This window comes from Globicephala melas, chromosome 16 (genome assembly GCF_963455315.2).
Source record: "Globicephala melas chromosome 16, mGloMel1.2, whole genome shotgun sequence".
NCBI classification, from domain to species: Eukaryota; Metazoa; Chordata; class Mammalia; order Artiodactyla; family Delphinidae; genus Globicephala; species Globicephala melas.
Window position 1 is genome coordinate 63,906,649 of NC_083329.1, and position 12,512 is coordinate 63,919,160.

A 12,512-nucleotide genomic window follows, 5' to 3' on the forward strand; every position below is an offset into this window, starting at 1 on the left:
ACCAATTTCCTGTTTTTACCCCGTAGTCTGCCAAACTTGACTGTCTGCTACTCTCAGACAAAAATAATTTCCATCTCTTCCCCTTTGTACATGGTCCCCTTCACCTGGCTCGCCTTCCCCTCTATCTGTCATGCCAGAAAACCATCTGTCTTTAATGGCTCTTTTTGGAAGCCCTACTTAATCCTTGTGAATGTTTATCATCTCTTCAGCACTTCTTTTTACTTATAAGTTTAAGCAGTTATTCTGCCTTTTATATTGCAGCTAGTTGTGTACCCTTCATATCACCATACTGAAGCTTCTTTATCTTTATTTTCTAAATGGCTAGGATATTGTTTTGAACATAATATGTGCTCAATAAATGTTTATTGGCTTAAAAGGAAATAAAAGAAAATTGTATTTGGTTTTGGGGGAGTGCTGAATGTTAATCGAAGGATATGTATTTTCTGGGTTCTTAACATTTCAGTCTTTCCCAGTACTTTTGTTAACACAGTGAAAGTTGCTTTTGTAGGAAATAAGGAACAGTTGAAATTATCAGTGACTTGAAGAAGGGTCTTTTGGACAACTTAATTTTCGGTGTGTTTGGAGCAACTAGGGAAGCACACTTGAATTAGGAAAGATTAGAAAACCCTTTTTACCCCAAATCACCCATAGGTGATTTGGGGTAAAAAAAAGTTTTAGCTTTCTTTTTTTCCCCTCCAGGCTTACCAAGCCATATTTACTTTCTGAAATAAAATGAATCATTGAAAGCATCATGACTTTAGTTTAATCAATATTAAATAACTATTGCATGTTGGGGTATTTAAAAAGAAGACAGCTTAAACTTGAACAAGTTGCAATTGCATTTTTTTTTTGATGGAAGCACAATGTTCTTATACAATGTTCTTTTCACATTTCTTACTTCTCTGGCATTTATTATAAGGAACGAAGCATTTCTGGAATGCTCATTTTAATTTCAAAGCTCAGGCTATTCTATGGAAAACATTTGGTGCTTGGAGGATCTAAAGAACAATAGAGGAATGTTCAGTGGGAAGCATCATGAATTGTGGCACTTAAAATAAATTCTGAAGGAAGATTTTAGACAATGATACTTATTGTTCATTTTAGACAAAGGTTTTAAACAAGGTGCTATAATTTGTCTTTATCTGGGCAAGTATCTTTTAACTCTTGATATATAAATTAGATTGATAATAGCGAGATATTCGTCTTTTGGAATATGTGAAAACCCATGTAATAAATCAGACTTATTATCATCTTTACATAATGCATGATAAAGACACATGGCCCTACTTGACTGCTTGTAAAGCACATAGAATGTGCTTTGTTAATTGACTTCATCACATTTAGCACGGGGGACCCTAAGAGCAAGATATGGGTAGACCCAGAGAGAACATCTTTGACAAGGTTTCCATGGGGAATGGACTAGAAAACACACATTAAATGGCATCCAAATTTTGTGTCATGTTATGCATCTTAAAAAACACTTTATATTATTTAAACTTCATATAATCTTATAGGATAATATGGTTATTCTCATTTTCCAAGAAAGGAAATAAAGGCTTGCTACAAGGAACTCCAGTCTGGGTTGTGAATATGGGAATAAAGCAAATTACAATAAAGAAGAGGGTCTTTTGGACAGGGGAAGGGAATAGCAGAGCAGACAAAAACAATTTTCATCCACATATATCCCCCATAGCTTGTAAGTTCTTTCTTAGTTCGTGGCTAAGAACTGGGTCCAGATAACCAAATAAACAAATACTTAATGCTCCATTAATAATAAACAAGCAAAATCTCCAGGGACTGCAGAGCAGGAAGGATTATGTATAGTCTGTTGTCAAAGATGTGATGCATATTTGTTAAAAGCCTTGGCTATTTGATGACATGCACCAGCCTAGCTTTCAATAAGACTTTCAGGTCTTCTATTTTAAATACTGGATAAAAGTTTTTTTTCTTTCTTCCTCTGCAATGGGGATCTTCCAGGTTTGCTTATGAAAATGTAAACCAAATTTTTTTTCTTGGAATTCAAGGTTTAATTAAGAAATGGATATTTTTCACAATGTAATTTTGTATAAGGTTTTGTTTCCAAATATAAGTGCTTAATTTCTATCTCCAAACAATGCTCTTATCATGAGATTATTCTTTTAATTTTTTAAATAAAATTTTATTTAATTATTTATTTTTGGCTGTCTTGGGTCTTCATTGCTGTGAGTGGGCTTTCTCTAGTCGTGGCAAGTGGGGGCTACTCTTCGTTGCGGTGCACGGGCTTCTCATTGCAGTGACTTCTCTTGTTGCGGAGCACGGGCTTTACGCACGTGGGCTTCAGTAATTGTGGCACGCAGACTCAGTAGTTTTGACCCGTGGGCTCTAGAGTGCAGGTTCAGTAGTTGTGGCACACAGGCTTAGGTGCTCCGTGGCATGTGGGATCTTTCCAGACCAGGGCTTGAACCCATGTCCCCTGCATTGGCAGGCGGATTCTTAATGACTGTACCACCAGGGAAGTCCCATGAGTTTATTCTTATTTTAAACAAATTTACAGAAATAATACATGCTCATTATTAACATATTCAGGCAATTCAAAATATAGACATCAAAATGTCCCTCTGTTCAACTACCCCATTCATTAAGCCATTAATATAAGAAATATTTATTGAACAACTACTTTGTGATTGTTCGAGTGAGGGAGAACAAACCACATTTCCTGTTTTCATGGAGTTTACATTTTAGTATTAGAAGGATGCCATAAACATACATGAACAAATAAAAAATGTCAGGCTCTATAAATGTTCTGAAGAATTATAACGTGTAGTGAGGGGACAGAGTGGGAGAGGGTGGGGATTGGGGTGGTCAGGGAAGGCCTCTTGATAGGGTACTTTGAGGAGGACCTGATTGCTTGAGAGGCCAACTGATTTGGGGGGAGTGTGGGAGACAGGTAAAAGAGTTTACAGAGGGCCAGAATGTAGATCATAGTAAAGATTTGGGTTTTGTCCTTCTGAAGTAACCACTGTTTTACACGTTTCAGAGTGGTTCTGCACCCCGCGCCCCAACACTAGTAATCTCTATTCTTAACCTACATATATTAATACTTATTGACTTAATTATAATTATTTTTGCCTCCCTCTTAATATAGATTGCTGGCTACAAAGTGATATAAATAATCATTTGCTATATGTATATCAAATAATATATATTGAGTATTGTGTATTTTGCATTGGTCCAATAGTAAAACTTGGTGAGATTCAATCTCTATCCCTCCTTCCTCCCTCCCCTCTTCACTCCCCCCGTCCCTCCCTTCCTTCCTGTCTTTAGTTAGGAACTCTGTGGTCGCTGGTAATACTGCTCTTGGTGCCTTGACCTGACTTTTGGGAATGTACCAGTAGTGTTGGGAATGAATCATGTTATTAAGAAATACTTCCTTTTGTTCTGGGCTATGATATCCCAGGGCTGTGTTCCTTTCACAATTTGTCTAATGAGTGACTTGTATTTTTCCAATTTTAGGTTACTACACTTGTAAATTGTCCCCAGAATCCTTCCAACAGGAAAAAAGGACGTTCTAAAAGAGCCAGAGTCCTTCTAGCTTCTGTGGAGGAAGCAACTTGGAATTTATTAGACAAGGGAGAGAAGATTGCTCAAGAAGCCACAGTTTTAAAGGAAGAGCTTACTGGGGCACTTCAGGACGTTCGCAAAGAAAGTGAGTACTCTGGTCCTCTGCTCAGGAGCAGACCACTCCTGGTGTTAGTTACCGAATTAGATTTGAGTGTTGTGTTCTAGTTGACTTGAGTTTAGTTAGTCTTTTGTAGAGCTCTGAGGAGCTAGCTTTTGGAAGCAGAGTGGCTCTTTAGGCAGCTCCAAAACTCAGACCCCCCTCCTGGTTCTTCCTTTAGTTGTTCAGTTCCCCTCATGCCATAGTTTATCCATAATAAACAAAGAGAAATGTACAATTTTTGTCATAAAATGAGAAGTGACTAATGAGGCTGAAGACATATTTTCCCATACATAAACAAATTATAAAGTTCCTTGTAAACAGTTGGAGATGGAAGTTTCAGACCTGGCCACCTCAGAGGTACATTTTTTATTTTTTCATTATTCTGGAGGTTTAGATTTCCTAAACATAAAAATTGTTTTGCATAAACTATGTATAACTCATGTTGCTGCTATGTTAGCATTACATAATAAGGGGAAATGTAGTGGGGAGGGATAAATCAGGAGCTTGGGATGAACATACACACACTACTATGTATAAGATAGATAACCAACAAAGACCTACTATATAGCATAGGGAACTCTACTCAATATTCTGTGATAACCTATATAAGAAAAGAATCTAAAAAAGAATGAATATATGCATATGTATAACTGAATCACTTTGTTGTTCACCTGAAACTAACACAACATTGTTGTGTTAAAAAAAACCACACACACAAAAATATTACATAATAAAAGTGTATATTTCACCTTTTGATATCTTGAACAGTTTTATTATAATGAATGTCTCATTTGAAGGCTGTTTTATAAAGACCTGCAAAATATTCTTCAGTTAATGGAATAATTTTATACATCAGCTTGCTGCTAGGAACTATTTTGAGAGGATAAAGAAGCAAATTTTCCTGTTCAGCTTTATAAAAGAGACTGCGGGGTGTTCAAAATTTTCCTCTCCCCATCCCAAACATAACTTGAAGAAAATCAGGAAATTTTTGCTAATTAACTAATTAAAATGAATATACTAGCCACAATAAACTTTGCGTCAAATACAGGGGAGTTTTTTGCTTTAGTTATATATGATTTATATATTAAAGGGATTCTTTGGACAATATATAGAAAACAATAATGCCTAAGATATTTTGAAATAAATTCCATCATTCCTCTCTGCTCCCTACCACCTCAGACCCACTCTTTCTCCTATCTTCTCTGCTTTGGTACCACCATCCACTTAGTTACCAAGTCAGTTAGACTCTTCATTTTTATTCTACCCTCTCTTCCAATGAGCCTCCAAGTTCAACAAATTCTATCTCCTTTTGTTTCTCAGATCTGTTCTCTCATCTCCATTCCTAATGTTGCCTTCTGAATTCTGGATTACTGCCTTAGCCTTGTCCTATACCAAAGCCAAACATGTTTTTTAAAAATGAAAATATACTCATTTTACTTCCCTGCTTAAAATCATTTTAGTAACCTTTGAAGGATTAGGGGACTGTCTTTCTGGATAAAGTTCAAACGTTTACACCACAACATTCCATGATTTGGCTTCTACTATCCTCTCCCTTCTCATTTCCTGATTCTGTTCCCCTCTCAAACTTTCTTCCAAGTAAGGACTCATAGCATCTTGAATGGTACATGTTGCTTTATGCTTCTGTGCCTGTTACCAGCGATTCCCTTCACCTGGATTGCCCTTTTCACTCAGCCAATTCTTACGTAGCAAAACTCAGCCCGGGTCATCTTTCACAGGAAGTGTTTACTGACACCTTGATGCTGATATAGATGCCCTTCTTCTATGTCCTGACAGACTAGGCATCCCTCTTTCATAGCACTTACCACCCCACACACCAGACATTGATTATTTGTTCAATAAATGTAGACTCAATTTCTTGCATTTTTTTTTTGGCCACACCACATGGCATGTGGGACCTTTGTTCCCCGAATAGGGTTTGAACCCATGCCCCCTGCAGTGGAAGTGCAGAGTCTTAACCACTGGCCGGCCAGGGAAGTCCCTAGACTCAGTTTCTTCAAGATGGCAAGCACCAAGTCTATTTGATTAGCAATGCCTGACATATAACAGACACTTGATAAATGTTTATTAAATAAAAAAGGAATCTAACCATCATTTTATATTATAAACATTTATAATAGTTTTATCTTTGCTTTTATGAAAAATTATCTCTCATGGTTCCTTTGCTAAGTCTTTGGAAGGAATATGAACCCTATTTGGTACTGCTTCTCTCAGAAAATGTGATCTATTTGACAATATAGTTTCCACAAGTCACGTGGCAATAAATTTGTAAGCCATTGGTCTTTCTTAGCAGGGAACAATAATTGTAATAATTGTCAAGAAATGGTATTTGCTTGTTTTAAAAAAAAGTAATCAACACTTTTAGCTCAATAAAAGTAAATTATTTTAAGGAAAAGTTCTCAAAGAGAAGTCTTTGGATTCTAGGATTATGCAGTGTGTCCTTCACTATGTTCTGTTATAATGTGTGAAATACATATATATGGCATATGCTGTATACACAACAAATACATTTGGTTAAAGATCATCAAGTGCTTTATACTCTGAATCTTTTTGACAAGCTGCCAAATTGAGCTACTGCCACTAGAGTGTAGGAAGAAAGCAGTGAAATGGCAAGTGGTTCTGGAATTTGGGGAATGGCCAATGCTTATCCTATGGTTAGCAGAGATGGTGACAGTAAGAGCATTGTTCTCTAAAACTTGGAAGGCATTTTAGCTCAGTGGTGGAGTTGAAGTATCAGGAGAATGAGTTCTGATCCAAGCAATTCTGTATGATACTGGAAACATATTTTAAAATTTTCCTGCTTTCATTCTTTTTTTTTCTTTTTTTTTTAAGGGCTTTGTCTAGTGGTATAATGTGAAGGACTAGTAAAGAGCAAATGATAAGTTTAATGCATTTGAAAAAGTGAAAAATATTGGAGGTAGAGGATTTTTTTCTATATATATATTGACTTATTTTCAAGAAGAAGAATTTTGAGAGTAATTTAGAATTTTTTTTCTAATAAAAATATAGTATAATTTATATAGCCTTATTATAGGATTCTCTTTTATTCTGTTTTACTGCCTTTACTGGCTTTAGAGAGTCAAAGTGATAAATAAAATGGGCATTTGGTTACCTAAAGAATATGCTTGTAGAAGATAGGTATGGATAGTATTGCGGGGTGGCGGGGGGAATGGTGAAAGGAAAGGTGAAACTGTCAAGATGCAGAAAACATCCACGTAGTGATTATATATGGTCACTCATGGTCTTATACAATGGTTAAGTATTAAATCTGGTATTTATTTAAATAGTTTTAGCATATTCACATTACAGTTATCTAGGAATTAGCTAAGAATTGTTTATAATGTCTAGAGTATATATTTTGCCTATAGCATATTTACTACCTTTGTGTAGCCTCTGCTCCCCTACAGCAGACATTGCTTCTAAGTCACACAATTGCTTATACAATATGTATAGTTTTTTAGTGGTTTATTGAGAATGACATATATACAAAAAGTGCATATATTATCATGAACAACTCAATACATTTTCATTGTGAATACACTAATGTAACCTCCACCTAGATCAAGAAATAGAACATTACTAGAACCCTAGAAGCAACCCCTGTGCCACTTACTACTCCCTCACCTCACAAGTACCATTATCCTGGTTATTACATAAGTTAGTTTTTTTTCCCTCTTTTTGAACTTTATGTAAGTGGGATCATACAGTATGCAGTCTCTTGAGCCTGGCTTCTTTTGCTCAATGTGTCTTACCATAGAGTAGTTCATTTGTTTTCATTGATGAATAGGTCATAATTATTTATCTACTCTACTGTTGATGGATATTTGAGTTGTTTCCAGTTTTTGGCTTTAATATACATTGCTATTATGTATGCATTACTTTTGGTGCATGAATGTAGACATTCCTGTTGGGTTTATACCTAGGAAAGAAATTGCTGGGTCATAATGTATACACTCAGCTTTAATAGATGGTACCAAGCAATTTTCCAGAGTGGATTTTCCAGTTGACACTCTCATCAGTAAAGGTATAAGAATTCCAGTGGTTTTATATTCTTGCTCACTTGGTGTTAACAAGTGTCAGTGTTTTAATTTAAAGTGTGTGTGGTGGTATCCCATTATAGTTTTTTTCTTTATTTTATTTTTTAATTGAAGTATAGTTGATTTGCAGTGTTGTGTTAGTTTCTGGTGTACAGCACAGTAATTCAGTTATACATATATATTCTTTTCATATTCTTTTCCATTATGGTTTATTACAGGATACTGAATATAGTTCCCTGTGCTATATAGTAGGACCTTGTTTATCTATTTTAGATATAGTAGTTTGTATCTGCTAATCCCAAAATCCTAATTTATCCCTCCCCCACCCTCTTTCCCCTTTGGTAACCATAAGTTTGTTTTCTGTATCTGTGAGTCTGTTTCTGTTTTGTAAATAAGTTCATTTGTATCATATTTTACATTCCCTATATAAGTGATATCATATGGTATTTGTCTTTCTCTTTCTGACATGTCACTTAGTATGATAATCTCTAGGTCCATCTATATTGCTGCAAATGGCATTATTTCATTCTTTTTTTATGGCTGCCATTGTATATACATACTACCTCTTCTTTATTCATTCACCTGTTGATGGACAGTTAGGTTGTTTTCATGTCTTGCCTATTGTAAATAGTGCTGCTATGAACATTGGGGTGCATGTATCTTTTTTTAAAAAAACATTTATTTATTTGGCTGCGCCGGGTCTTCATTGTGGCATGCGGGATCTTTTAGTTGTGGCATGCAGGATCTAGTTCCCTGACTAGGGATCGAACCCAGTCCCCCTACATTGGGAGAGCTGAGTCTTAGCCACTGGACCACCAGAAAGTACCAGGGGTGCATGTATCTTTTTGAAGTAGAGTTTTTTCCGGTTGTATGCCCAGGAGTGGGATTGCTGGATCACCTGGCAACTCTATTTTTAGTTTTTTTAAGAAATCTCCATACTGTTTTCCAGAGTGGCTGCACCAATTTACATTCCCACCAACAGTGTAGGAGGGTTCCCTTTTCTCCACACCCTCTCCAGCATTTGTTATTTATTTTTTAAAAATAAATTTATTTATTTATTTTTATTTTTGGCTGCATTGGGTCTTCATTGCTTCACACGGACTTTCTCTAGTTACAGCGAGTGGGGGCTACTCTTCATTGTGGTGTGCAGGCTTCTCATTGAGGTGGCTTCTCTTGTTGTGGAGCACGGGCTCTAGGTGCGTGGGCTTCGGTAGTTGTAGCACACAGGTTCAGTAGTTGTGGCTCATGGGCTCTAGAGTGCAGGCTCAGTAGTTGTGGCACATGGGCTTAGTTGCTCTGTGGCATGTGGGATCTTCCCAGACCAGGGATCGAACCCTTGTCTCCTGCATTGGCAGACGGATTCTTAACCACTGTGCCACCAGCATTTGTTATTTGTAGACTTTTAAATGATGGCCATTCTGACCTGTGTGAAGTGATACCTCATTGTAGTTTTGATTTGCATTTCTTTAATAATTAGCGATGCTGAGCATCTTTTCATGTGCCTATTGGCCATCCGTATGTCTCTTTGGAGAATGTCTATTTAGGTCTTCTGCCCATTTTTTGATTGGGTTGTTTGTTTTTTTGTTGAGTTGTGTGAGCTGTTTGTATATTTTGGAAATTAATCCCTTGTCGATTGCATTGTTTGCAAATATTTTCTCCCAGTCTGTAGGTTGTCTTTTCGTTTTGTTGATGGTTTCCTTTGCTGTGCAAAAGCTTATAAGTTTGATTAGGTCCCATTTGTTTATTTTTGCTTTTATTTCTATTGCCTTGGGAGACCCATTGTAGTTTTAATTTGTTCTTGTTATGAGTCTTTTAGTTGTAGATATTAAAAAATCGTCTCCCTTTCATTAATTTAAGCATTTTTGATATTCAGAAGTAATTTTGATAAATTCAAGTTAATCATTTTATTCCTCTATGGGTAGAGATTTTTCTGTTTTGTAAAAAATTTTGCCTATTACGAAGTGAGGAAGATATCCTTTTGTATTGTTATCTAGAGGCTTTATTGTTTTACCTTTACAATCCATCTGGAAATAAATTTTTATGAATGGTGTGAATTAGGGGTCATGATTCACTTTTTTTTCATATGGAAATAAAATTAATCCAATATCATATAGATGCATATGGAAGTTTCTTGGTTCCAGTACCATTTATTGAAAAAAACACTCACAACCCTACTCTTTCTCAATTGAATCACTTTTGCATCTTTGCTGAAAATCAGTTGACCATATCTGTGTGAGTCTCCTTTGGAACTCTCTTCTGTTCCATCGATTCACATATCCTTATAGCAATAACACATTGTCTTGATTACTGTATATCATAGTAAGTATTGAAATAAAAATTATTTTGATTTGGCTATTCTAGGTCCCTTGCATTTCCACAAAATTTTGGAATCAACTTCTCAATTTCTACAAAAAAGCCTGCTGGGGTTTCGATTGGGATTAAATTGGATCTATAGATCAATTTGTGCTGAAGTGACATTTTAATAGTAATGAGTCTTCTGATTCAAAAACATGTAATTCATTTTTTAAATGATATTGTAAATGGTACTTTAAAACATTTTAATTTTAAATCTATCTTCAAATTCATGATACTTTTTTCCTTACTTCTCTAGTCTATTTTTAAGTCCATCCAGTGAATTTTTCACTTTGTTGTGCATTTTTATTTCTTTAATTTTCATTTGTTTTTTAAAAATAGTTTTTATATCTGTGAAAATAGTTTTCTTTAATTTCTTTCCAAATTCTAGTTCCCTGCTGAAATTTTGTCTTGCCATTACTTTTCTTGAACATCTCCATTACAGTTAATTTCTGTATCTGACATGTCCAATATGTGGCTCTCCTGTAGGTTTGTTTCTATTGTCTGTTTTTTCCTTTTGTTTTTTAAAGTAACTGATTTTGTCTCCTGGTGTCTTGGATAGTTTTTGATCAAATGCTGGGTATTGTGGATGAAAATTTTAGAATTAATTTTTTAAAGATTATTCTATTTCTAGCCAGCCCTTACTCTTGGATGTAGCATCTCAGAGGTCTCAATTGAAAGCATAAGATATTTAACAGGACATTTCATCTTAGGCAGTCTCAGAACTCCAATTTTATCTCTCTGACTTCCTGAAGGAGGGAAAAATTCTTTGCTTAACATCTCATTGTCTCAGCTGCCATTTTTTTGGCTTCTCTCTTGTTCAGTCTCTCTGCCATTTGGTTTCTTATAATCGTATACAAAAAAGTCAACTTCAGGTGGATTTAGGATCTAAAAATTAAAAACTCAGTGAAAAATAAGGGTGAATATTTTTAAGGCTTTGGATGTTCAACAGGATTTATTAAACATGAAACAAAAAACTATAAAGAAAAGACTGACATTTTATTATACCAAAATTAAGAACTTTCTTACATCAAAAAAATTTTTAAAGAAAATGAAAAGACACTCTTAGAAAAGATATTGGCATAAACACAACAAGGGATTAATAACAACAACACATAAAGAACTCTCATAAATCAATAAGAAAAGCAAAAGAAAAATGGACATGCAAAGGTTTTTACAGAAGAATAAGCACCAACAAAAATACAGAGATGTTCAGCCTCATTAATGATCAGGGACATGCAAATGAGATACCATTTTATACAATTCAACTGGCAAAAATTTAAAAGTCTAACGTGTTACAAAGACTTTGAAGCAATAGTATCTTTTATACATTACTTATGGGAATGTAAATGGGTACAATTATTTTGAAAAACAGTTTTGGTATGTCACTTTAGTCAAATGCCAAAGTTCCATTTACATATGGGTATGTTTCTGAACTCAAATCAATTATATTTCTGGTGTTGTGAGTGTGTAGAAATGCAGTTGTCATTTTAAGATTGGCACTTCTTGAGGTATTACCTCTGAAATGAAACTTTGGATAGTAATTTTAAAAAGAGGAAAACATTTGAGACATGCAAACACACATGGCCTGTTTCTTTGGGATCCTTATAATGGTAAGATTACGGTACTTTATTTGGCTTATGTTAGAAACAAATTTTACAAAAGTGATGTGACACAGTATATGGCATTTGCTGTTAATATACAAAATTGCAAAGAACAAAGAATTGTTTTAACAGAGATTATACATACTTTCTATTCATAAACATTTAGGAATATGTGCTGTTCTCAGGTCTCTTAATTCTAAAGATGCTACTTTTTCTAATATATAGAAAGATAAGTATAGTGATATATGGTCTATTGTGGCAGCTGGGATAACTACAGTTTGAAGTTTTGTTAACATCATGAACTGTCTTTCATAATAAATTCTAGAGATAATTAATAAACAAAGATATTATTAGTTTTGCTGTTTGGAAAAAAAGATAACTAATCATCTGGATTTAGCAAAAGTCTTAAAGATTTGTCAGTTAAATCAGAGTCTTTTTCCTTAGAACATTTAAAAATAATATTTAGTTTTCTCACGTAAACATTAACTGCTTTATCTTAATAATTACACAATTTTAGATTCTTAGTAAAAATTATACATTTTTAGATATAAAAGTATGGGGCCCTTAATGTATAAAGGGATAATTAATTTGAGATTTGAAGAGTGTTCAGAGAAAGGTTACAATTCAACTCTTTTGTATATTGCCATACAAACCAAGGTGCCTACACAGGTGGAGCACAGCACCTATCAAATCCCCATATATTGATACTTTGGTTTAAATTTTCTGGAGCTGGAACGTGTAGTCTAACATCAGTAGTCTTGGTAATTTTTGCCTACCAGAGCCAGCCGTTGGAAACATGTA

At 34.9% G+C, this 12,512-nt stretch overlaps 1 protein-coding gene across 2 annotated transcripts in view; it reads left to right on the forward strand.

Moving 5' to 3' along the window:
* Positions 1-12,512, forward strand: part of CTNNA3 (catenin alpha 3) — a 1,571,950-nt gene that overhangs the window by 29,717 nt on the left and 1,529,721 nt on the right. For both annotated transcript variants that reach the window (XM_030862371.2, XM_060286489.1), the window contains exon 3: positions 3,493-3,685. In XM_030862371.2, coding sequence (XP_030718231.1) covers positions 3,493-3,685 — 193 coding nt within the window. The remainder of the gene's footprint in view (positions 1-3,492; positions 3,686-12,512) is intronic.